Here is a 24,520-nt window from a genome sequence, read left to right on the forward strand (position 1 = left end):
ATTGACAAGTTTGGAAAGTGATCTTTCCTTCTTTTTTATTGTGTGTGGAAAGTGACTTCATTCTTTTCCCACTTCTCTTACTGTTTCTCCTTCACATCATTTTTTTTATTTTGGCTCTGCTAACACTTGTATACTGTCTTATTTCACTTCATTACTGCTTCCACTTGGTGTTTTGAGAACTAAAGGTATGTTTTTTCTGAATTTGCAACCTCTGAATATATATACAAAATGATTGATATCTTCTTTCTTGCTGTTTCCTAGAATCAAAATATGTTTCCTTATTCTAATACTATTTGTTTTTTTCTAATCAAAGGGGCTAATGCTATACGTGGTACAAATTCAAATTAATCGAATAGAAAAAATAAGACTGGGATAATTGTGGTACTGGTACTTCATCATAATGTGTTTGCCTGATATTTATAATGTTTAGTCAAATTTGCTACAAAAAGGACTGGGATATTCAACAAGGGGTTATGTATAGCTTCAGAAGCCAGAATGAGGCTGCTTCAACTTACCTTTTCTTTTTAAAACTTTTTTTTGTGCTCCAGACCTCACTTATAGGATCACACTGGGTATGTTGTTGTTTTGCTTTTTGTTGTTTGTTTGATTTCTCAACTTTTCTTTCTCAAAAGCCAATAAAATTGATCCCAGTTAGCGTAGTTTGAATGTCGCAGTGTTGGAGTCCTCTTGTGTGTTATTACATTAGTGGAGATATTTAGCTCTTATCACTATAATTATAGTGACATTTATGCAAATTAATTCTCCTGTATCTTTCTTTTCTCCCTTTTCCTTTTTATTTTCTCTAACGAAAATTAGTCTAATTGGAATATTTGCAGAATCAATTTAAGCACAACATAGAATTTCTCATAAAAACTGAAAAAAACAATCTGTTGGAGGGAAAAAGTGGGAATGGCTCACGCAGCTGTCGTGTCTCTTCAACAAAAACTGCAGGAAATGCTGAAAGGAGACGATTCGCGTTACCCTAGACTATGTGAAGCTGTCAGTTCCTGGCATGCTTTTTTGGAGGACTCTCTGTCAGTTAGAAATGCTCCAGAAGCAGTGGAACATTTGGAGAAGTGGGTTGAAGATTTGGCAACTCAACTTCTAGATGGAATCCACTTATATGAATTGGAAAAGAGATCACCTGATTTCAGTCCAGTAGGTTCGAAAGTGTTCCAGGAAGTGGTAGTGACTGCAGGTTCCGATAGCATAAAGGCATATGTGATGAAGGTTATGAATGCTCAAAATGATAATGATGCTCTACCAACACAGGATACCGTGGAGAGTGATTCAAAATGCATTCCGCATCTCCAAGCTACTATGTTAGACCTTGATAATGACTTAATGACTGTCAAATCACGGCTTATAGGACCTCCTTCAAAGCTAACTGTCGTCTCAATTGTTGGCATGGGAGGAATTGGCAAAACGACTCTTGCTAGAAAAGTTTATGATGATATTTACATGGAGCATCACTTCTACATTCGTGCTTGGATTACTGTATCTCAAATGCATCAACATAGAGAAATGTTGTTGGGCATTTTGCGGTGTTTTTCACTGGTTAATGACAACACTTACCAAAAAAATATTGAGCAATTGGCAGAACAAGTATACAGAAGTTTGAAAGGAAGGAGATATCTCATTGGAATGGATGACGTGTGGGACACCAATGCATGGGATGTTGTGAAAAGATCTTTTCCAGATGAGAAAAATGGAAGCCGTGTCATACTTACTAGTCGACTTGCAAATGTTGGTATCTATGCTAGCTCAGGCAGCCCTCCTCATTACATGCGGTGCCTTAGTGTGGACCAGAGCCTGAAGTTGTTCAACTTAAAGGTGTTTGGAAGGGAGACTTGCCCCCTTGAACTGGAGAAAGCTACAAAGCAAATAGTCGAGAAATGTCAAGGACTACCACTAGCAATAGTTGTGGTGGCGGGATTTTGTTCAAAGATTAGCAAGACGGAAGACTGTTGGGAAGACGTAGCACATAAAATTGGTCTGGTTGTGAGTAGGGAAACAGAAGAATGCATGGACTTACTTGCGTTGAGTTATAAACATTTGCCGCTTCACTTGAAGACATGCTTCCTGTATATGGGAGCTTTTCCAAAAGACTTTGAGATAACTGTTTCAAAACTAATGAAGCTATGGATTGCTGCGGAATTCGTAAAACGCACACCTGAAAAGGACTTCGAAGAAGTTGCCCACGGGTACCTAAGAGATCTTATAGATAGAAGTCTGATTATGGTTAAGAAATTGACCTCAAGTGGCGAAGTAAAAACATGCAAGGTTCATGATCTGTTGCATGATCTAATCATACGAGAAGCATGGAAGGAGAGATTAATCTACTTTACCAAATCAAATGTCATTCTTTCTCCACCAGTGGCATCTTTTGAGCATCGAATCATTTTCAATTTTCACAGAGCCCCATCAACACATTTAAAGCATGTCTATGATAAACCTTTACTTCCTTGTGCAAGTTCCTTTCTTTGTTTTGGACGAGATGGAACTCCTAGATGCTGTTCTCAGGTTGATTCGTTTGTCACCTTTACTAACTTCAAATGGTTAACTGTATTGGATATATGTTTTCAGCCATTTGACCATTTACCTTGTGAAATATGGAAATTATCTACACTGAAGTATCTTGCCCTCGCCAGTTTTAGTGTTCTCCCACCATCAGTGTGCAATCTTAGGTATCTTCAGACACTAATTCGATACAGTCACCAGGCTAGTATTTGTTTGCCGGCAGAGATATGGGAGATCAAAAACTTAAGGCATCTCTATTTCAGGAAATGCTGCTACTTTCCTATTGTTCAATCTATACAAAAAGATTCTCTGGGAAGTTCTAGACACTCTAATCTTGCATTAACCAAGCTACGAACCATCTCTTACATTACCTTTGGTAGTATAAAAAGACGCGTCCTCAAACGCATGCACAAGTTGAAGAAGTTAGGAATTCGTGAAAGTGAAGAAGAGTGCTTGACAGCTGAGCAAATGTCTGGAAACCTCAAGAAACTGGTTCTGTTGGAGCACCTTGAAACATTCAAGGGTTTCTTTATCAAACCATGGTTACCTAAACAATGTGATGTTTTCCCACCAACCCTCAAGAAATTGACGTTGCGGGGGTGCCAACTTCCATGGGACCAAATGACGATACTGTGCAAGTTACCCAAACTCGAGGTGCTCAAGCTCAAGCATTATGCTTTCCAAGGATCAGAATGGGAATCAACTGACGAACGTTTTCAACAGCTAAAATTCCTACTGTTAGATGGGACTGATCTTATCCACTGGAAAGCCAGTTCTATTCAATTCCCTAAGCTTGAGAATCTTGTTCTGAAGAACTGTGGTTGCCTGTATGAGATTCCTGATGATGTAGCGGAAATACCTACACTGCTGTTCATTGAATTGTATCACTGTAGCTCTTCAGCTGACGACTCTGCAAATAGGATTCGAGAAGAACAAATTAGCATGGGAAATGATGATCTTGTGGTGCGGATCCACAAATTCCCAAACTGTGAGTGTTATATTCATTCATCAAATTCTCTGGTGCATTGAATAAAACTTTCTTTTGCACAAACTACAAAATCAACTAATACCATCCCATAATAATGTTTTTGCTCTATCTAAAGTCTAAACCTTTGTATATTTCCACATCCGCGGTCTATAAACTGTAGAGTAACATTTATTGTGTTGCAGCTGAACCCTAAGGCCTGCATTTGTTTTAAATTTGGCGTGCTGCCTTGACAAGCAATGAGGCTAATGCAGAGGTTTCAACTTCTAAACGTCTAATTCTTTTGTGACTGCTGAGGATATCAAGAGTTATTTAGGTCGCAGTTATGATACAAAACCTTTTTTTCTCCCAGGGAAGTGAATCTCTTCCCAGGAATGATTCATCAACTTGGTTTTTTTGGGATGATACTATGTACATACAGTGGTGGGCCTACGTATTGAATATTGGTCGAACCACCTTCTCCAAGGTTTGCTCAAAAGTTATTCTGTGTAGATAAGTAAAATTTTTATTCATATGGTGAATTTCCTTGACTTTTTTGTCGGTGTATCCTTTATATTTTGACTCCCCTAAGGGAAGTCCTCACTCCATCTCTGGTTATATTGGTTGACTAATACTAAAATGATTTAATTTGTTCATTCAGCACGCATATCATTAGGACTGACAGAAGGGGACACCTTCTCAGGGATTGGAATCCTCTTAGAAATAATATTTTCATATGGAACTTTCGGTTTGTTTGTGTGCACGTGCTGAGTGAGTCCAATCACACATTTGTCCTTGTCTTAAAGCCAATTCCTCCGTCCCATATTAGCTGTCATGTTTCGCATCTAGAGAGTCAAATTATGCAAACCTTGACCAGTATACAAATTGACATGAAAAATGTTGCAACTATTTGTACGTACCGTTTTGTGAAACAGTTATGTGGCCAGTGTTGATAAAGTTGAGAATCAAAGAATCATCAGTTACTTATTAGGATCACTTTGTGTACCCTGCGTTGAAGCTCAATTTTATCTTAAGCGCATGGTTTGGGCCATCAAACGGTTGCACTTTGCTTTATCACTTTTAAGTGACAATGCAATTGGTTTGATAGCACTGATCTTAACCCTGTATTTTTCGCTGTTCCATGCTGTCCTAATTATCTATTCATGGTAATATTGTTGATCACTAGTTATGCAGCACATTGTCTAATTTCTCAACTTCCCTAAGATAGTTTGGTAGCAAGTATATGTTTTCTTCTTGATCTGAAATCTCTGTCTTAAATTGCATGCTAACATTGTATTTATGTTTGTGATAGGATACTGTTCTTTTTATCATATTTACATGCAGTTTTGCCTTTACTCATCCTTTGATATGGTGCACATGTATGAAACAGGTTAGCTGGATAGTGCAGTGGCAGAGACAGGATTCTCACCAAGGGGTTCACCCTCTGCCATATAACATTTGAAATATTTTTATGACCTTGTATATTGTGTAATTTTATTACTTAGGGGGTTTAAATGAATCCTTACATCCCTCTAGCTCCATCCTAGTGATAGGGTTGGACATGCTCTCAAACTTTCTAGTATTGCACTTTCCTATTTCTATGTACTTCATATCCTCACCATGTCCCAACTATTTGATGATTACATCAATATTCACTATACGGTGCAAAACTACATCAATATATTTATAAGGAGACTGTTGATGGACCTCTTCACAATGTATATACAAGTTGAAGATCATACTCCTTCCTCAATTTGAATCAAAGATTTAATTGTCCTGATTACCTAACTCTTCTGCAATGGACATTCTTTCCTCCCTCTTATGTAGAGTGTGTTTAGAAATCACCTTAAAAATTATCAACCTGCACATCCTAGTAATTACACAATATAGTAGTCATAATGATATGTATGTTTGTTATAATGTAATTACAGTGTAACTTTTAGCATCATGTAGTAAAAAACAGAAATTAAAATAGATGTTAATTATTAAAAATAAAATAAAACCTTTTTTCAGATGAAAATGTAGATTCCTTTTGGAGAATAGAAAGCAAAAGTAAAAGAATAAGAAAGGATTATATGGTGTTGCTCAAGTCAAACAGATGAGAAGATTTTATATTGTGTGGGGTTGCTTAAAAATTGACAAGTTGAAAGTGAAAGATCAATTATTGATCATTTGTTTTCATCTTATTCCCATTCCTCTTGATGCATATTCTTTACAACATTACTTTTGCTTTGCTAACACTTGTACAAATTCCTGTACTTCTTTATTCTACTTGATTACATCTTCCACTTGGTGTTTTCATTTGTGATCTTTTTCAGCTCAGTGACTGGTATGTTTGTTCTGAATTTACAACTCTGAATATATATAAATTGATTGTTATTTTCTCCGTCTGTCAGAACAACCTCTCTATCCCACGAACGTAGGGACTAGGGACTATACTATGTATGTTGTTGTTAATTGTTATTTTCTCTGTCTATCAAAACAATCTCTCTATGTCACGAAGGTAGGGACTAAACTAGCTACGTTTTGTTGATTGTTATTTTCTCTGTCTATCGGAACAACCTCTCTATCCCACGAAGGTAGGGACTATACTATCTATGTTTTTGTTGATTGTTATTTTTTCTGTCTATCAGAACAGCCTCTCTATCCCACGAACGTAGGGACTATGCTAGCTATGTTGTTGTTGCCTGTTCTTTTCTTTATCTATCATAACAACCTCTCTATCCCGTGAAGGTAGGGATTATACTAGCTATGTGTTGTTGATTGTTGTTTTCTCTGTTGCTATTCTGGAGTGTTGGACTTTTTTAAATGATATAATTTTAGTTGCTTGCACTCATCAGAAAAAATAATATTAGTTGCTAGCTGTTTTGGTTTTTTAAGAAGTACGGTCATCCTTCGGAATCTGAACTCTTATAAGATTACTTGAGATTTTGGTGAACCTTCTCTGTTCTGGTTAAGAAATGTTTTTGAAGAAATCTTATATATTTGGCTTTGGTTTGACTTTGGAGAGCTAATTGATCTGTGAAAAAGCTTTGGAAACTATTTATGAGAATATTTTCTTTAGGTGTTTTTGTTTCGTTGTATGTTGTTGTTGCTGTCGTATTTGCTTTAAGTACTCTTTTTAAAAAGAAAATCTGATTTTAGTATGTTATTGGTTTTTGGAAAAGCATTTCTGATTTAGTTAAACCAGTGAGTTTTGATAATGGATAAACTCCTGGTATAGAGCCTTCACCCTTTGGTGGCACTAAGGGTCCAAAGGTGGGTTCAGGATTTTGAGCATGAATTCGAGTTAGTTAAACCAGTGAGTTTCGGATGACAGGTTAACAAAGTTCTTTTTTTCTTCTTTTGCTTTTAGCTGTTTGATTTTTCGACTTCTCTTCCTCATCAAGAGTCCACAGTAAATGCCAGTATCGCAGATTTGGACGTTGGACTTGTGTGTAATTACATCAGTGGAAATATTTAGCTTGTGTCATCATAAATATACTGAAATTTATGCAAGTTAATTTCCTATTTCTTTATCCTTCTTGCCTTTACCCTTCTGTTTTCTCTTACAAAAATCAGTCTAAATGGAATATTTGCAGGGCCAATTTAAGCACAACATAGAATAATCTCATTCAAATTAAAAAATCAATCTGCGGGAGGGAAGAAGAGGAATGGCTCATGCTGCTGTCGTATCTCTTCAACAAAAACTGCAGGAAATGCTGAAAGGTGACAATTCTCGTTACCCTGCATTACGTCAAGCAGTCAGTTCCTGGCATGCACTTTTGGAGGACTCTTTGTCAATTAAAAATGCTCCAGAAGAAGTGGAACATTTGGAAAAGCAGGTTAAATGTATGGCAACTGAACTTCTAGGTAGTATCGACTTATATAAATTGAAAAAGAGTAGAACTGGTTTCTATCCGAGAAGTTGGGAAGAGTTCCAGAACGAGGTAGTGACTGAAGGTTCCAATAGCATAAAGGCATATTTGATGAAGGTTATGAATGCTCGAAATGAAAATGATGCTCTACCAACACGGGATACCGTGGAGAGTGATTCAGAATGCAGTCCCCATCTCCAAGCTACTGTATTAGACCTTGATAATGACTTAATGACTGTCAAATCTCGGCTTATAGGGCCTCCTTCAAAGCTAGATGTCGTCTCAATTGTTGGTATGGGAGGGATTGGCAAAACGACTCTTGCTAGAAAAGTTTATGATGATATTTACATGGAGCATCACTTCTACGTTCGTGCTTGGATTACTGTATCTCAAATGCATCAACATAGAGAAATGTTGTTGGGCATCTTGCGGTGTTTTTCACTGGTCAATGACTACACTTACCTAAAAAGTACTGAGCAATTGGCAGAACAAGTTTACAGAAGTTTGAAAGGAAGGAGATATCTCATTGCAATGGATGATGTGTGGGACACCACTGCATGGGATGTCGTGAAAAGATCTTTTCCAGATGACAAAAATGGAAGCCGTGTCATACTTACTAGTCGGCTAGCAAATGTTGGTATCTATGCTAGCTCAGGCAGTCCTCCTCATTACATGCGGTGCCTAAGTGTGGACCGGAGCTTGAAGTTGTTCAACTTGAAGGTGTTTGGAAGGGAGAATTGCCCCCTTGAACTGGAGAAAGCTACAAAGCAAATTGTTGGGAAATGTCAAGGACTACCACTAGCAATAGTTGTGGTGGCTGGATTTTGTTCCAAGATTAGCAAGACGGAAAATTGTTGGGAAGACGTGGCACATAAAATTGGTTTAATTGTGAGTCGGGAAACAGAAGAATGCATGGACTTACTTGCGTTGAGTTATAAACATTTGCCACATCACCTGAAGCCATGCTTCCTGTATATGGGAGCTTTTCCAAAAGACTATGAGATTAGTGTTTCAAGACTAATCAAGCTATGGATTGCAGCGGAATTTCTAGAATACACATTTGAAATGGACTTCGAAGAAGTTGCTGAGGGATACCTAAAAGATCTTATAGATAGAAGTCTAATTATGGTTAAGAAAAGGACCTCAAGTGGCAAAGTCAAAACATGCGAGGTTCATGATCTGTTGCATGATTTAATCATACGAGAAGCATGGAAGGAGAGATCAATCTACTTTACTAAATCAAATGTGGTTCTTTCTCCATCCGTGGCATCTTTTGAGCATCGTATCATTTTCAATTTTAACAGAGCTTCATCGACACATTTAGAGGTCATTTTTAATCAACCTTCACTTCCTCATGCAAGTTCCTTTCTTTGTTTTGGAAGAGATGGAACTCCTGGATCCTGTTCTCAGGTTGATTCGTTTATCACCTTTACTAACTTCACATGGTTAACAGTTTTGGATATATCTTTTCAGCCATTTGACCATCTACCATGTGAAATATGGCAACTATTTTCACTGAGGTATCTTGCCCTTGCCAGTTTTACTATGCTCCCTCCATCAATATGCAATCTTAGGTATCTTCAGACACTAATTCGTTACAGTCACCAGGCTAGTATTTGTTTGCCGGCAGAGATATGGGAGATTGAACCATTAAGGCATCTCTATTTCAGGAAATGCTGCTACTTTCGTTATGTTCAATCTGAACAAAAAGATCATCAAGGCACGTCTAGTCGCTCTAATCTTGGATTAACCAGGTGGCCAACCTTTTCTTATCATCCGAGTGAGTTTAGTCGCTCTAATCTGGGATTAACCAAGCTACAAACCCTCTCTTACATTACCTTTGGTAGTATCAAAAGGCGCATCTTCAAAGGCATGCCCAAACTGAAGAAGTTGGGAATTCGTGAAAGTGAAGAAGAGCACTTGACTGCTAAAAAGATGTCTCGAAAACTCAAGAAGCTGGTTCTGTTGGAAAAACTTGAAACACTCAAGTGCTTCTTTATTAAACCCTGGATACTTAAAGAACGTGATGTTTTCCCGCCAACCCTCAAGAAGTTGACGTTGCGGGGGTGCCAACTTCCATGGAACCAAATGACAATACTCTGTATGTTACCGGAACTTGAGGTGCTTAAGCTGAAGGATTATGCTTTCCAAGGATCAGAATGGGAGTCAACTGACGAACGTTTTCAGCAGCTAAAGTTCCTACTGTTGGATGGTACTGATCTTATCCACTGGATAGTCGATTCTATTCAGTTCCCTAAGCTTGAGAGTCTTGTTCTGAAGAACTGTTATTGCCTCTCTGAGATTCCTGATGATGTAGCGGAAATACCTACATTGCAGTTCATCGAATTGTATCACTGTAGCTCTTCTGCTGATGTCTCTGCAAATAGGATTCAAGAAGAACAACACAGCATGGGAAATGACGATCTTGTGGTGCGAATCCACAAATTTTGTAACCGTAAGTTTTACATGCATTCGTTGAACCAACGCGTATACCATCCTATAGTAACTTTTTTGTTCTGCATTGTGTTGCAGCTGAAACTTAAGGTCTGCGTTCATTTCGCCTCAACAAGCATAGAGGCTAACGCAAAGGTTTCAATACTACCTACATGAGGTAGAGGTAAGGTTTACTTGCACCCTACTCTCCGCAGACTTCACCTCTGAAATTACATTGGATATGTTGTTGGAAAAATATAGCGTGGATGGGTAAAGAAGCTATGTTTACAAGTTTCTTGTACCATATGAATATTATTGCTTACAATTTTCCACATATTGAATTCTTTCGAGGAATACGAAGTATTATTTTTTACCCCAAAGTTTCTCCTCAATTTATTTTTAAATATGCTAAATCAATAAGATATTTTTATCGATTTTTTTGTCTGTTGATTTTGGTCCTTAACGATTCGGTTTATGGTTTAATCAATAAAAAATGCTTATAGAACAATTTGATACTATGAGACAATGATGTAACTTTACAGACGCTCATACAATTGAAATAGTAATAGCTAACATGAAAAAAATCGTAACACGAAGAAAATTAAGAGAAATATGGTTTTTACTTTAGTTATTAACATTTTGGATAATGTGAAGTTTTGAATTGAAAATCACTATAAAGTGTAAATTAAAGGCTAAAAGACAATATAACGACTAGAAAGGTATTGACTATTTTGAATGTTATTGAGGAATAAAATAGTAAATTACTACAATTTTAATGGATAATCAATTTATCCAATAAATTAATATTAAAAAACTGAAACTGAATCAATAACCAATTTTTTATAAAATCACTAGATTTTGTTCAATTTGATTTATTGTTTGATTTGATTTACTCACTCCATATAACAACATTGAATGGGTGATCACAAAAAAATAGAATCAAATCAACATTAAATATCAAACATAATTAATTTGTTTTGACTTAAAAATTTAAAAAATTATTTGAGAGTATTTTTTTTAAGAGACTCAAATCAATTTGTGTACACACCCCTTAAACTGAGTATGATTGGAGCAAAATAATTTTCTTTATTCACATTACCCTTTAAAAAGTTGATTTTGTCTTACATGAGACAAAATTTAGTAATTTAATTTATTGATAAGACTTTTTCAACAAATGTCCAAAATTTCCCTTTATTTGGCCCTCAAGTCATAAGATTGATTTTAGAAGGCACCATTAAATATTTAACGTTGTTGAGTCATATTTGACCTATTTTTCTTATCATGTATCGTTGTTGTCTGATTCGACTATGAACCCCACCACATATATACTTCTTTTCGTTTGAAATTATTTATCATGTTATATTTTGCGAAAATTAATTTGATTAATATTTAAAGTTTAATTAGATTATATTAATTCGATATTTTAAACAAAAAAACTTAGATATATATTCTAAAACTATATGAAAAGTATTATAAATTGCATTTTTTTTTGTATATTACAGTGTTTCCAAAAACGTTTTTGGGGCGAGTTTCGGGACGAGGCGTACCAAAAACGCTCTGGGGCGTAAATTAAAAACGTAGATTCATAAGGCATAACTCCTAAAATTTGAGGCGTAAGCTCTGAACATAAAAACGTAAGTCCTGGGCGTAAAAACGTACGTCGGGGCGTTTTTTACTTATTTTTTTAATTTTTTTTTTTCTTTAAATCATATATTTATTATTGATTACTGATATTTCTCAAATAATAATTTTAATCATTTTTTCTTCATTATTGAATATTAATTCTTATCTCACATAAAAATCATAATTCATTGAAAAGTTTGCTTTTGCTTATTTTATTGGTAATAGAACTATAAAATTGAGTATACATGCGACTACGCCTCGTAAATTCATGGGACTTACGCCCCGTATCTCGAGGCTTACGCCTCGCCCCATTACTGTATAAAACGCCTCGCCTCACGCCTTCGCCTTTTAAAACACTGGTATATTAATATGATGAAAAAATACATTTTAAAATGTTAGTCAAACTTTTTACATTTTGACTCTAAAAATAGAAACCATGACAAACAATACCGGACGAAAGAAGTACTATTTTTAACCCCACACCCTCACCTAATTATCTTTTGGTTATGACTTTTAATCCTCTTTTAGGTCTTTAATTATTTATTCTCATGTTAAGTTTAACAAACATTATATGTATGCATATTTCCACAAGTCATAGTCGTCGTTGTCGAAATTAAATGCTTTTACATTTGAGTGCTATAACAAAGGGATTTAGTTCTTCCTCGTTCGGTTCTTTTTTGCTTGTCATATTTTGATTTATGAGTCAATTTGATCAACTTTTAAAAATAAATAAAATTAAAAAAATTGTATGAAAAATACTATAAGTTGCAATTGTTCTCGTATTAATGTAATAAACGAAATGCATCTTAGAATTTTAGTCCACAATAGAATTTAAATGGAGGTTTTCTCTAACGTGACTCAATGAGAAATTTATGCTATAAAATATAATTTTTCCACTCCATTTCTATCAAACCAGCTCACCGAAAAAACACATTTTGAGAAACATATTCCTATTGAAATAACCACTAAACATTTTTCTTTTCTTTTCTCACTGATTCAATCGAAGTATCTATAGAATAGCTATGAAACCTTTTTTTCATGGGAAATTTCAACAAAAAAAATAGTGATTCTTAATAATGGTCGAAGTTTAGGTTGTTTGACTCGTGAAAATGAAATGGAACAAATAAAAAAGAAAAAAAAGAGTTGACATCAGTCTTTTACTGTACTACGTTATGTAAGTAAGTCGATTTTAAAAATAAGAAAATGACTCAAAAATATCTTTATTTTATATATTTCTTAGTCTAAATAATAACATATAGTATTAAATAAATAGTATTAAATAATGTTAGTATTTACTGTGTACTAATCCTAGTCCTATTAGGATTAGTACTCCTTCCTATATCTCCTATATATATCTCCCATGTATTCCTTTATTAGGTTAACAATTCAATACAATCAATATTCCTTCACTAAAAATGTCAGTCACTTTTTTTTCTTCAAAAATACGCCTCTTTTCACATTTTAATCTAAAAATACTTGACAAAAATGTAGTTGAATTGAATTCTTTTGTAACTAATTGATTAGTTCTTTTATTAATTCTCAAAGACAATTTTTTATTTATTTAAATTGTTAACATTAGCTCATCCCAAGATATTTAAGCCTAAACAATATTTGAAATAAAAATAAATAAAAACATTTATGTTACGTTGTCACCTTTTTAGTAACAAGAGGGTAAAGAAAAAAATGACAAAATCATTAGTTTGAATTTTTATAAAAAAAAAAAAAAAAATCTAACAATATTTTTTTTATCTGATTATCTCCAATTATTAGCTAATTAAATTCCTAAACTATTTAATAATACGTGATTTAAATATATTTCAACAATTTCAGCTCTTTAATGGAACAAAAGATCCTAAATAAACGTACATGTGTTTCAACTTTTACAAGTCAAAATCACAAATAGTGAATTTAATTATTTGTTAAGATCTTATATCTTCATATTATTTGTTGCTTTATTTTTTGAATTATTTTGTTATCGTTATTTTCTTTCATTACTTTTCTTTGTTACAATAATAAGAAACATAAATGAATAAGAAATCAAATTACTTTGAGTTGTCCATATTTTTTTTAAAGAAATATCGCTCATATCGATTTTTCCTTATACTACTTCAAGAGAGTCCTATTTATAGAACTTAAAAGGATGACTTTTCAGAATAATGTGTCTACTCAATTTAATACCTCTATACTATGTATTACAAACAATTTTTTTTCTTCAGTTGAGGATCTATCAGAAATATATAGTCTCTACTCTACAAAGGTTTGGGTAAGCTCTATGCGTACATCCTACCCCGTATCTTAATGCTTATCATTATTATATGTAGTTTTAGCGGCAATAGCTCAATTGTCACTAAATATGTTATTTTAGCGGTAATTATCATTCTTTATATATGTTCCTAAAATATTTAGTGATATTCGATCTAATGACACTAAACTAATGTTAGTAAAAACTTTAGTATTTTTTATTAATATATCTATTTATTGCCGTTAAAAAATATTTTTGTTATTATGTGTACATGACTTTTTAATTACAACATATCTAACTAATTTTTTTTTCCCTCATATGCATGATGTCCCAAAGGGGACCCAACCAGCTGCCTTGGTGGTATATAAAGTACATTTTTAGGCAAAAAGTTTCAAAAAAATAGTAGTAATACTTTATAGAAAAAAATGGAAAGTTATAACCTAAAGTCTAAATTATGTCCAAAAATAAAAAGGAAAAATGTGGAGAAAAATAGAAGGAATTATATGAAGAATCTCTATAATCAACTTCATTCCATGCTCCCTACTACTAAGGTTGGTTCTTTTAAAGTTTACACTATTAAACTTATTATGTTTTTTGAAAGTGCAACGTATTCAACGATGAAAACATAAAATCAAATATTAGATCGAACCTATAATTGATATTACAACGAATTGATTAGTAGTAACTGATCAATGTTTTTTTTTCAAAAATAGTTGAATCTATTAAATTTAAATCGTAGTTATGCTATTGCATGCATTGAATTAATTCTCATTTTCCCATATTACTTGCTCTTGGCAAAAACATTTTTTGCATGCATGGATCGCCCGGTAGAATACATAATGTAAACGGTATTTCGTAGAATTCAGTAGTTTTGATTTGAATTCTATATTTGTTTTACAAGTTTTTATTTTGGATCGAACTACTTGAAGTAACTATAGAATTCAGAACTTATAAACTTCAAACTTCTGAATCCGTATTTGTTCTTCTAATACAATTTTGAATGTTGCAGGAGGCAATGTCAGTGTCAAATCAAATAGATGCAGCAGTTAATTACATAGAAAACTTGAAAATAAATTTGGAGATGAACAAGAAACACTTGGAAGAGTTGAAAATGGGCCTAAAGAAGGCCCAATCATTCAATCCAACTAATGAGCCCGGCCCAACTATAAAGTCAACCCCTCATATTGAATTCCATGAAATGGGCCCAAACATGGTCGTTGTTTTAATAACTAGACTTAATAATATAATAACATCATTAGATTATGCCATGAGGAAGGTGTTGAAGTTATGTTTACAAGCTTTCAACTCAATGGAAAGTACTCTACATTGCATATTTCTCATGAAACTAAGGTAACGTTGGAAAAGTTAAAGTTTTCGACATGAATCAGTTGATATTTGAAAAAAACGATTTAGTATTCGTAAGTTGAAGTTATTTTGTACATGAAAAAAAAACAGTTGAAACAAAGAAACAACCCTTAGTTGTCTTAACTATTGTTTTATTCCGAACTAGAACTAACATATTACTAATATTATTTGATTTATTTTAGGTGGATATGATTAACATAGATTCAAGAAAGGAATTTAGATCTACAAGTTTTTGTGATAAGATGAAAGAGTTGATTTATGGGCCATGTTGCAACAATTATATGGAGTATTCTCAAATGCAATTATGGGACTACATAATTGAATTTGATGCATTAGAGATATTAACAACTCCAAGTCAAAATACAAACATGCAACATGTTCAAGAAAATCCTAGCTCTTTTTGGAACTAGAATAGCTTCTTATTCAAGATGGAAACAATTGAGATGTGTAAAATTTCATTTTTTTGGAAGTTTAGTGTCTTATTAGATTCATGGTGTTTTCTATCAGGTTCAGTTCTTCGATTTTTTATTCGAAAAATAAGTTTTTTTGTTCACTTTTATTTGTCTACTATGTTTAGAATATATTTGTATTTATATTTGTTAGTTTTAGCATGTATCAACACAAAAATATATTTTTTCTTTATGATTTTAACTTTGGTATTAATTATTTTTTCTCCAAATCATTTCTCAAGAGTTTATAAGGTAAGACTAAACATTAATTAATATGGATATTATCACTTCTAAAACTAACTGTTTTTTCTATCCTGAATCGATGAATAAATTTGTATTATAAAACATGATTATCTCACCCATTTTCCATGATCGATTTAGTTTCGAAAATTTTGAATCACAAAAAATTTGTATATTATAGTACACGAAAACTGGCAAAATCTGCATTTGTTTAATTTGGGGCTCGTTTAAACTTAAGAATAAGCATGTTTTCCTCGTGGGACGAACTGGGTCCATAGAAAAGGTTTTAACTAACGTCCATAAAAAAATTTGGTCATTTTATTTCGAAAATTTCGGATCACAAAAAACCATTGACTATAGCACATGAAAATCGTCAAAATCTGCATTTACCTGTTTTGGAGCTCGTTTGAACTTTAAAATGCATCCATTTTTTCTGCGGAATGAACTGGATCCATTACTAAGGTCTTAATGGACGTCCATTAGGACTTTAGCTGTGAACCTAGATCGTCCCGCTGGCAAAATAGATTTTTTTCATGTTCAAACGATTTTCCATGAGTCGAACAAGCTCACCAAAAAATTCATACTGTAAAACAGATTCACACTAAAATATAGAAAAGCTTCTTAATTTTTATATAAAAACCCTCTTATTTTTTTCACACTAATTTTATTAAAATATCTATGGGTCTTATCACTAAATATTTTCAACATAAACATAATAATTTTTTTAATAATATATATTAAAATACTCATATTAATTATTATTTTTAAGAGAATGTGCAAAGTTCAAATTGAAAGATTTTTTTAAAAATAACTCTTGTTTCTGAAATTGGGAGAAAATGACTTCTCAATTAAGTCAAAATGCAGAACTTTCTATGGTTTATGTCCAAAATTAGATTTTTTTTTTCTTTTCAATCAAAGAATTTTATAAAAATGTCCAACATCATTAGACTTTTGAATCCATGATATCAGACACTCTTATCATGTTTTCAAGCTTATGTGGCACATTTTTGTAAGAGAAAATTGTATATAATAGCAAATTAATAATTTAAAATAAATGGAGTAGCTAGGGTTTGATTTGATTGTGCTTCATAGCAAACGTTAGTCAAAGTTTGCCAGGCGCCTCTCTCCCAAAAATCTCACTCGCCACTCTCCCTCTGCTCGCCTCTCTCGCTTTATACACAGAAGTGTATAAATTCTGTTTCTGTTTCTGTTTTGTATAAAGTGAGAGAATATTGTATATACACATGCAAAAACATATATCTTCATGTTATACACTTAATTATACAATTTACAAACATTTTACTTCAATTCAATTGTAGACAAAATGCAAATTTTATACAGATATTGCAGAGAAAAAGGCCAACGAATTATACAATTACGAATTATACAATTACAGTGAAATACAATTTTTTCTAGCTTTATACAACAGAAATATATATATTGTGTTTCTGTTTTTGTACAAAGCGAGAGAAAAATATATATTTTTTTGCTATACACTTATAATTATTCAATATACATACATTTTAATTCGATTCAATTTTATACAATTGTGCATTATACAATTGCAGTGAAATAGGATAGTGAATTATACAATTGCAGTGAAATAGACCAGCGAATTATACAATTTAGGCCAGCGAATTATACAATTGTATATGTATAGCGAATTATACAGTTTTATGTTTGCTATGGAGCACAATTATGCAAACTTTGCTATATCATACAAATATAAATTTTTTGTTTGCTAATATGTAAAAGTTACCCTTTTTTTAATAGTATATGATCAATAGCAAAATTATTTTATATTAAAATACGTTAAACAAAATCTTGTTCATTAAAAAATTTACATTATTTAATTAGGTTACATTATTTAGTTAGGTTAACATAATATTCCACATTTGTTCACCTTTTTAATATTATGATACTCCTTAATTAAATTTTTGACTCCATTAATATTGCTATATTCTTAAAAAAGTCATAAATTTAATTGTTTTCCCTTTTTTATAACATTTTCATACTATGTAAATTAAAACGTGGTGAACAATATATTTAGTTAGTCCCATTTTTTTGTATATAGCTTTTCTTTTTTTCATTTGTAACAAAGTCAATTTAAAACATTTTGAAATTCTAATTATAGTTGAAAATGGAACTGTTTTACATTGGATAAGGAATTTCCTTGTCCAAAACAAATCCTAATTTGAACTTTTTTCTTTTCTTATTATTCGGTTACAATGTCGCATAAATTAAAACAGAGAAATTAATAAATTTAATTTGCAACCACTTGTGCATAACTTTCCTATGGAATTTCTCATTTTATGGTTCCTTGTCAAAAACTAGTGTTTTTTTCCTCAATCAAATCCATCTATAATAATAAGTGCACGAGTATATATTTTTAGTATAAATTTTTAAATATTTTAAATTGTTAATTGATGTAACTAATAAGTAATTTACTTTTTAAATATGTTTATCTTATTTTATCTTTTAAAGTGGAGAATCTATGTTAAAATTTACGTACATCAGTTAATAGTTAGTCTAATCCTGTTACGTCAAAGTTAAACAGATTAAAATATAAAAATAAAATTATATAACCTAATAGGGATCGAATCGATTGCATAAAATGTTATTTATGCTACTAATGAGCATTAAGAAAATTGCTATAATTTACTCACTCAATATCGTACAAACTCTACAAAATAAAATTTAAAATTTTGAATTTGAATTTTTTTACTACTAATAATTACATAAAATATTGTTTACTCTAGTTATCAACATTTTTTCAAATGAAACTCAAACTATATTTGTTTAAACTAACATTTAATATTTGATCTATTTAAACTAAATTGGATTTGATGCATTGGAATAATTATAACCAACAAAAAGCAAAATCCAAACATGTATAGTTACATGCAAAATGTCAATAAAACTCATACTTTTTCTAAGTTGATGATTATCAAACTTTTTGTTATTAACAAAGACACAAAACTAGCCTATGAAAACATGATTCTTGCACTTCTTCTTAATTAGTAGGTTAATAATTCACTTATTTGTTAACTCGTTTCATTTTGATATGTTCAATTTAACTTATTTTAAACATGAGTTGATAACTACTCATGTTGCTCAAGTTTAACACATAATTATTTATATATATACATGAGGCACTTCACGCTTAGATAAATTATAAGAATTAAAAGAAAAATTAGTGAAAATTGAACGAGTTGAACTTTACATTTCAGTTCATTTTAGCTCGACTCCTTTTAATCTAAGATATTTTATTAATTCAATCTATTTTAATTTACAGATACAAAAATAAATGATATATCGTATGAATCGGCACGCGGACCCCGAGGAGATGCATGTTTCCATCGAATCAAATTAAATTTGTAATAAGTCTATAGTCTCTTATTGATGTTGTCAAGTCAATTTATACAAGGACTTGACTAATTCAAATTGGCAATGTGGTTTTACATTTGAGTGGTTTAACAAAAGTATTTATGTAGATTCAATTCAAAAGGTAAATAATGTGTCCCATCTCTATAAGACCTAGAGACACAAAGGATAGATGTAATCATATGTAAGCATGACCTAAGAGTAAAAAAGATGAATTTAAACTTTTACTTCATGGATTATATATATTATATTTTATTTATGATAAACTATACTTCTAAATTCAGTTTACTGTGTGTATATGAGAAAAGATATAAAGTCGCTCTTAAAGTTATTTTTAATTTTTTTTTTAAAAATATCTTAACTTTATCAGCGTTCTATTATCTCGACTCATTCACATCTTAATTATGACACACTCCATTAAATCCTAAACTCCCTTTAAATTTTAACTCTTCTCTCTCTCTCTTTGACCATCAAAATCGATAAGCATTTCAATATTCACGATAAATTTATTTTGCGGTGATAATTTCTTGAATTATGGAATCAAAATAAAGAAGTGAAGGCTCACAAAAATGAAAATGCTACGTGACACTGACTTAAAAATAGTTTCATGGGGTGATAAAATATTCACAAATTTTAGATGTCTGTTTAAAAATTCTGGACAACTTCTAGTGTTATTTTATATCTTTTTTTTGTGTGTATATTATAATAAAATTTTGCTCAAGCAACATCGATCTATTACTATTATAATATGTCTTATAAGTAAGTTTGACCTAAAATTAATCATATAAACAAGAGTCATTATAGAACTACTATATTTCACTAAGAATCTAATAGTAAGGTTAAAATGTTTTTACAAAATAATTTTTTGCGTGTGATATAAATTCAACAATATCAGCTGATTTAGCTCTTTGTTTCCTCACTATTCCCTCTCCCAAAATAAAAATACAGACCAAAAAAGGGACTAAAGACTAAAGGAATGTACATGTGTTTCACCTTTCATAAGTCAATTCCTAAGTGCAAAGATTCTGTATTTTTTTTTTTTATATTAAATGGATATTAATTAAGTCAACTAAAGATCAATTATTATGTTTATTTTATTCTGTTGTAGAAGAATTCATAAATTTTGAATTCACATTAATATTTATAAATTATTTGGTTTTTTTTTGCTTTTGGCACACACACACTTTTCAAAATTACTTATTCCTAAAAATTAAGAAGGATTTTGATTAAATTTTGGATTTGAGATATATGATAATTACACTGCACTATTATTACTATAACAACGATCACAATAACAGTAACATAATCAGTTTAGTCCCACAATGTAAGATTTGAGAGGGTAGAGCGTAAAGTTTACGTATATCTTAGCTTATTTCTAACTTAGAGGTGGCTAGAGAAATTGTTTCGGATATACTAACTCCACAAAATGAGGCCTTTGAGGGGATACGGTGTACGCATACCGTACTTCTATCTTACATCTAGGTAGCTAAAGAGATTGTTTCTAATAAAACTCTCAGCTCAAGTCCAAAAAATTAAAGATAACGAAAGTAGAAAAATAATATATAATTATTACAAAAAAAAACATATAGTAACAGAACATAAACTACAACAAACAATACGATAGTCGAGGTGTAAGAAAAATAAGAATATATATTAGAGCTACTATGACTGCTAATATGAACCAATTGAAAGATTACGACTATACAACCAACTAATTTTCTAATCTAATTTGTGTATTATTCACGTCCTTCAATCTAAGGTTATATCCTCGATAAGCTGAAACTATGTCATTATGTCTTGTCTATGCCTTTCTTGAAATCATCCATATCCAACCTCATTCCTCTGTGCTAGGACATTCATGCATCTCCTCTTTACATGCCTGAACCGTCTCTGCCTCACTGTCCATATATTGTACTCCACCAAAGTCACTTTCACCTTATCTTGGGTATTCTCATTTCTAATTTTATCTCTCCTCGTATGCCGATACATCCATTACAACATCCTCATTTCCGTAACTTTCATCTTCTGATTAGACAATATAATGCTCCGCTTTATGCAACATAGTCGATCTAATCAACACTCGTAAAACTTTGCATTTCAATTTCAATTTATTGGCAAATTCCCATTAATGATTTTCTCTCATGAGTTGGGTCAATTCTCTTTTAGTTGATTTATTTTTCAACATGATGCATGTTCTTTTTGACCCCAAGGGGGGCACCAGCTACTGCCTTGGTGTGTGGAATCTATAAAAGGAGTACTTCTCATAATAAACTATTGAGAGCTAACAATATTTTTAGTTCCTCCAAATAGGCAAATACTAGAGAAAAAAAGTTTTTTAAAAAATAAAAAAATAGTACTCAACAAACAAAAAAAATGGAAAATTGCCTCAAGTCTAAATTAGCTCCAAAATTAGAAAGGAAATATGTGGAGAAAAATAGAAGGAATCATATGAAAAATCTATGTAATCAACTTCATTCCATGCTCCCTACCTCTAAGGTAATTAGTCTTTAAAGTTTTTAGTATTGTATTTAAATTCTGAATTTATAGCTTTCAAATTTCGATATATATATGATTTAGTCAGTGAAACTGATAAAATTTAAATCTTGAATCTCCTACATTGCATGCATCCATTTATTCTCCTTTTTCCTTATATAGGATTATTAATGATCACTTGATTTTAGCTTAAATCATTTGTGCATGCATGCAAAGTCGGAGTATAGATTAAAAGTTATTCTGTAGAATTCAATAGCTTTGGTCCAAATTCTATATACAACATCACGAAAGAACTAAAATTCGCGTAACATTTTTTTTTTCTAATTGCAGGACACAACAATGGCAGTGCCAGATCAAATAGATGCAGCAGTGAACTACATAGAAAAATTGAAAATGAATTTAGAGAAGAACAAGAAGCACTTGGAAGAATTGAAAATGGGCCTAAAGAGGGCCCAATCACTCAATCAAACTAATGAGCCCGGCCCAATTACAAAGTCACCAACTCAGATTGAATTCCATGAAATGGGCCTAAACATGGTTGTTGTTTTAATAACTAGCCTTAATAATATAGCCACTTTTAATAACATCATTCGATTATGCCATGAGGAAGATGTTGAAGTTGTGTCTACCAACTTTACACTCAATGGGAACTCTACACTGCAAATTTCTCATGAAACTAAGGTATTTGAAAGTTTGAAATTGTTTTTTCAAATACGACAAAATAGCTAAAGCTTGTGAGTCATTATTGTTGACACTCAATTTTTTTTTCCAGATGAATAAAAGTTCAACGACTTTGTTTGATAAGATGAAGGAGTTGATTTATGGACCCTCTCATGATGGAAATGATGTGGATTCCCAATTACATTTATGGGACTACAAAATTGAATTTGATGCATTGGAATTATTACCAACAACAAGTCAAAATCCTAACATGTATAGTTACATGCAAAATATTTATGAAATTCCTACTTTTTTCTAAAGTTGAATTAGTTTTTCATTGAACATAAAAACAATTGGTTCATGCAATGTGAGTATTTGTTATCAAGTCTCAAATTCTTTTATTGTACTATTAAAATAAAGAGTTCTCTTAGCTTTGTTTCAACTTTCTATAATTTGTAAAACTAATCATCAATTTGATGAAATATGCAATAATGACAATTAGCAACAACAATAAACCATGGTACTTTGCAAAGAATGCAAGAATGACACTGAGAAAATCAGCATAAGTACTTCTGTTTAAGGATGAAACACAAATATAAAAAAATTTATCTATTTTTAACTAAAAGTGAATAAATAAAATAATATTAGCACAATAATATTAAAAAAAAACTCACAAACTTTAAATTTTAGATCAACCGATGAAGGGGGGCAATGAAAGGCTGGAGCATTGAGTGCAAGAGAAAGATAATCAATATGAAATAATTTTTTTTTCTTATTTATTTTCGATCTCTCTTTTTTCTTTTCTTTTTTTAAAATAGGAAAATTACAAAAAAAAAAATATCTCCAAAGAATATCAAGAAATAATAAAAAAGACAAAAGTGCCAACATCATAATTAGACTTTATTCAATAACTCAAATATTCTTATTACATTTTAAATTTTTCTTGTAATATATATTTTAAAAATATGTTTAATTTGAGATAATTTATAACTATACTTTTAATTTGTAAGGTTCAATTTGTATCCGTTAAACATTATTATACAAATTAAAAATGAAAAAATAAGAATACATAGTTTGGGTATGCTTTCCATGTTATACATATTTCCTTATCTGAAACATAAATTTAATTTTTTTACTCACGCCAATTCATTTTATATGTCATCTTTCGAACTTCAAAAATCAATAAGTCTGTCTTTATAACCATACAAGATGAATATTTGCAAAAATGCTAGAATGACGCTAAGAAAATAAGCACGAGTACTTGTGCTCAAGGATGACAATACATAAATCGAGAAAATATTTTTTTATTAAAAAGTGAATAAATAAAATAATAATTGTATAGGAACTTCCAAATTTTAAATTTTAGATCAATCTGCGACCAACAAAAATTCACAATTTCAAATTTTAAATTAATCTGCAATCAACGAAAATGATAACGGTGGAGGAAGATAATCAATACGAAATTATTTTTTTCTTATTTATTTTCATATCTACTCATAAACACTCTTTGAAAGAGAGCTTTCAATCTCTCTTTCTTTCTTTTTTTCAAATAGAAAAATTACAAGAAATGTCTCCAAAGAAATGACAAATATATATATATATATATATATATATATATATATATATATATATATATATATATATATATATATATATATAAAATAATTCAACATGCACACATGCAAAAAAATGACAAACGTATCGAGATCGGAAAAATTATTTTGGTCAGAAAATTTTATTATAATAATATTTTACCTACGTTATATTATCTTTTGAATATTTTTATACTTTTAACTTTAATATCTTTTAATTAAAAAATGAAAAAAGATCAATTTACTTTAAAGTAAAATATATATTATGCACTTTTAAAATTTTTTAACTAAATTCTAATTAAATTTTCTGATTATTTAACATTATCTATCAAGAAAATAAATAGTTGCAAATGTAAAATCTTATGTCGACTAGGGCCAAGGCTACCACAAAAGTGCCAACATTATAATTAGACTTTGTCCATAACTCAAACATCTTTACGAGAGTATATATTTTATTTATGTATCACGTGTTTTCTCGTAATATATTTCAAAAAATATATTTAACTTTTTCTATTTGAGAAAAAATAATTTGAGATAATTTATAACGATACTTCTAGTTTTTATAGTTCAATTAGATAAAAGGACAATAGTCAAATTTAATACAAAATAAAACACAAATGTAATCTTTTGTATATATTTATTAGCTGAATGGACAATGATTTTACTTTTTTGCAGACGAAAAAAATGAATTAAGGACC

At 31.2% G+C, this 24,520-nt stretch overlaps 3 protein-coding genes across 4 annotated transcripts; all 3 read left to right on the forward strand.

Moving 5' to 3' along the window:
* The first annotated feature begins 70 nt into the window (after positions 1-70).
* LOC101260277 (putative late blight resistance protein homolog R1B-14) lies at positions 71-4,035 on the forward strand. Of its 2 annotated transcripts, XM_069290660.1 has the most exons (3): positions 71-185; positions 837-3,508; positions 3,691-4,035. In XM_069290660.1, the coding sequence occupies exons 2-3, from the start codon at positions 910-912 to the stop codon at positions 3,699-3,701; spliced, it is 2,610 nt and encodes an 869-aa protein (XP_069146761.1). In that variant the 5' UTR covers positions 71-185; positions 837-909; the 3' UTR covers positions 3,702-4,035. The 2 variants fall into 2 exon arrangements, with proteins under 2 accessions (XP_069146761.1, XP_010327076.1); XM_010328774.4 differs by lacking the exon at positions 3,691-4,035 and having other exon boundaries at positions 837-3,603.
* On the forward strand, positions 3,841-10,154 carry LOC101266073 (putative late blight resistance protein homolog R1B-12). Its single transcript, XM_019216093.3, has 3 exons — positions 3,841-3,971; positions 7,066-9,796; positions 9,874-10,154. The coding sequence occupies exons 2-3, from the start codon at positions 7,138-7,140 to the stop codon at positions 9,882-9,884; spliced, it is 2,670 nt and encodes an 889-aa protein (XP_019071638.1). The 5' UTR covers positions 3,841-3,971; positions 7,066-7,137; the 3' UTR covers positions 9,885-10,154.
* Positions 10,155-21,909: 11,755 nt separating this feature from the next.
* LOC101259985 (transcription factor bHLH162-like) lies at positions 21,910-22,549 on the forward strand. The gene is made up of 2 exons (XM_004248427.1): positions 21,910-22,251; positions 22,343-22,549. Exons 1-2 carry the CDS (start codon positions 21,910-21,912, stop codon positions 22,547-22,549), a joined length of 549 nt encoding a protein of 182 aa, XP_004248475.1.
* The last annotated feature ends 1,971 nt before the right edge of the window (positions 22,550-24,520 follow it).

This window comes from Solanum lycopersicum, chromosome 10 (genome assembly GCF_036512215.1).
Source record: "Solanum lycopersicum chromosome 10, SLM_r2.1".
NCBI lineage: Eukaryota > Viridiplantae > Streptophyta > Magnoliopsida > Solanales > Solanaceae > Solanum > Solanum lycopersicum.

Coding starts and splice junctions, on each gene's coding strand:
- LOC101259985 (XM_004248427.1), top strand. CDS start 21,910: ATGGCAGTGCCAGATCAAATAGATGCAGCAGTGAACTACATAGAAAAA. Junction 22,252..22,342: donor AAATTTCTCATGAAACTAAG/GTATTTGAAAGT, acceptor TTTTTTTTCCAG/ATGAATAAAAGTTCAACGAC.
- LOC101266073 (XM_019216093.3), top strand. CDS start 7,138: ATGGCTCATGCTGCTGTCGTATCTCTTCAACAAAAACTGCAGGAAATG.
- LOC101260277 (XM_010328774.4), top strand. CDS start 910: ATGGCTCACGCAGCTGTCGTGTCTCTTCAACAAAAACTGCAGGAAATG.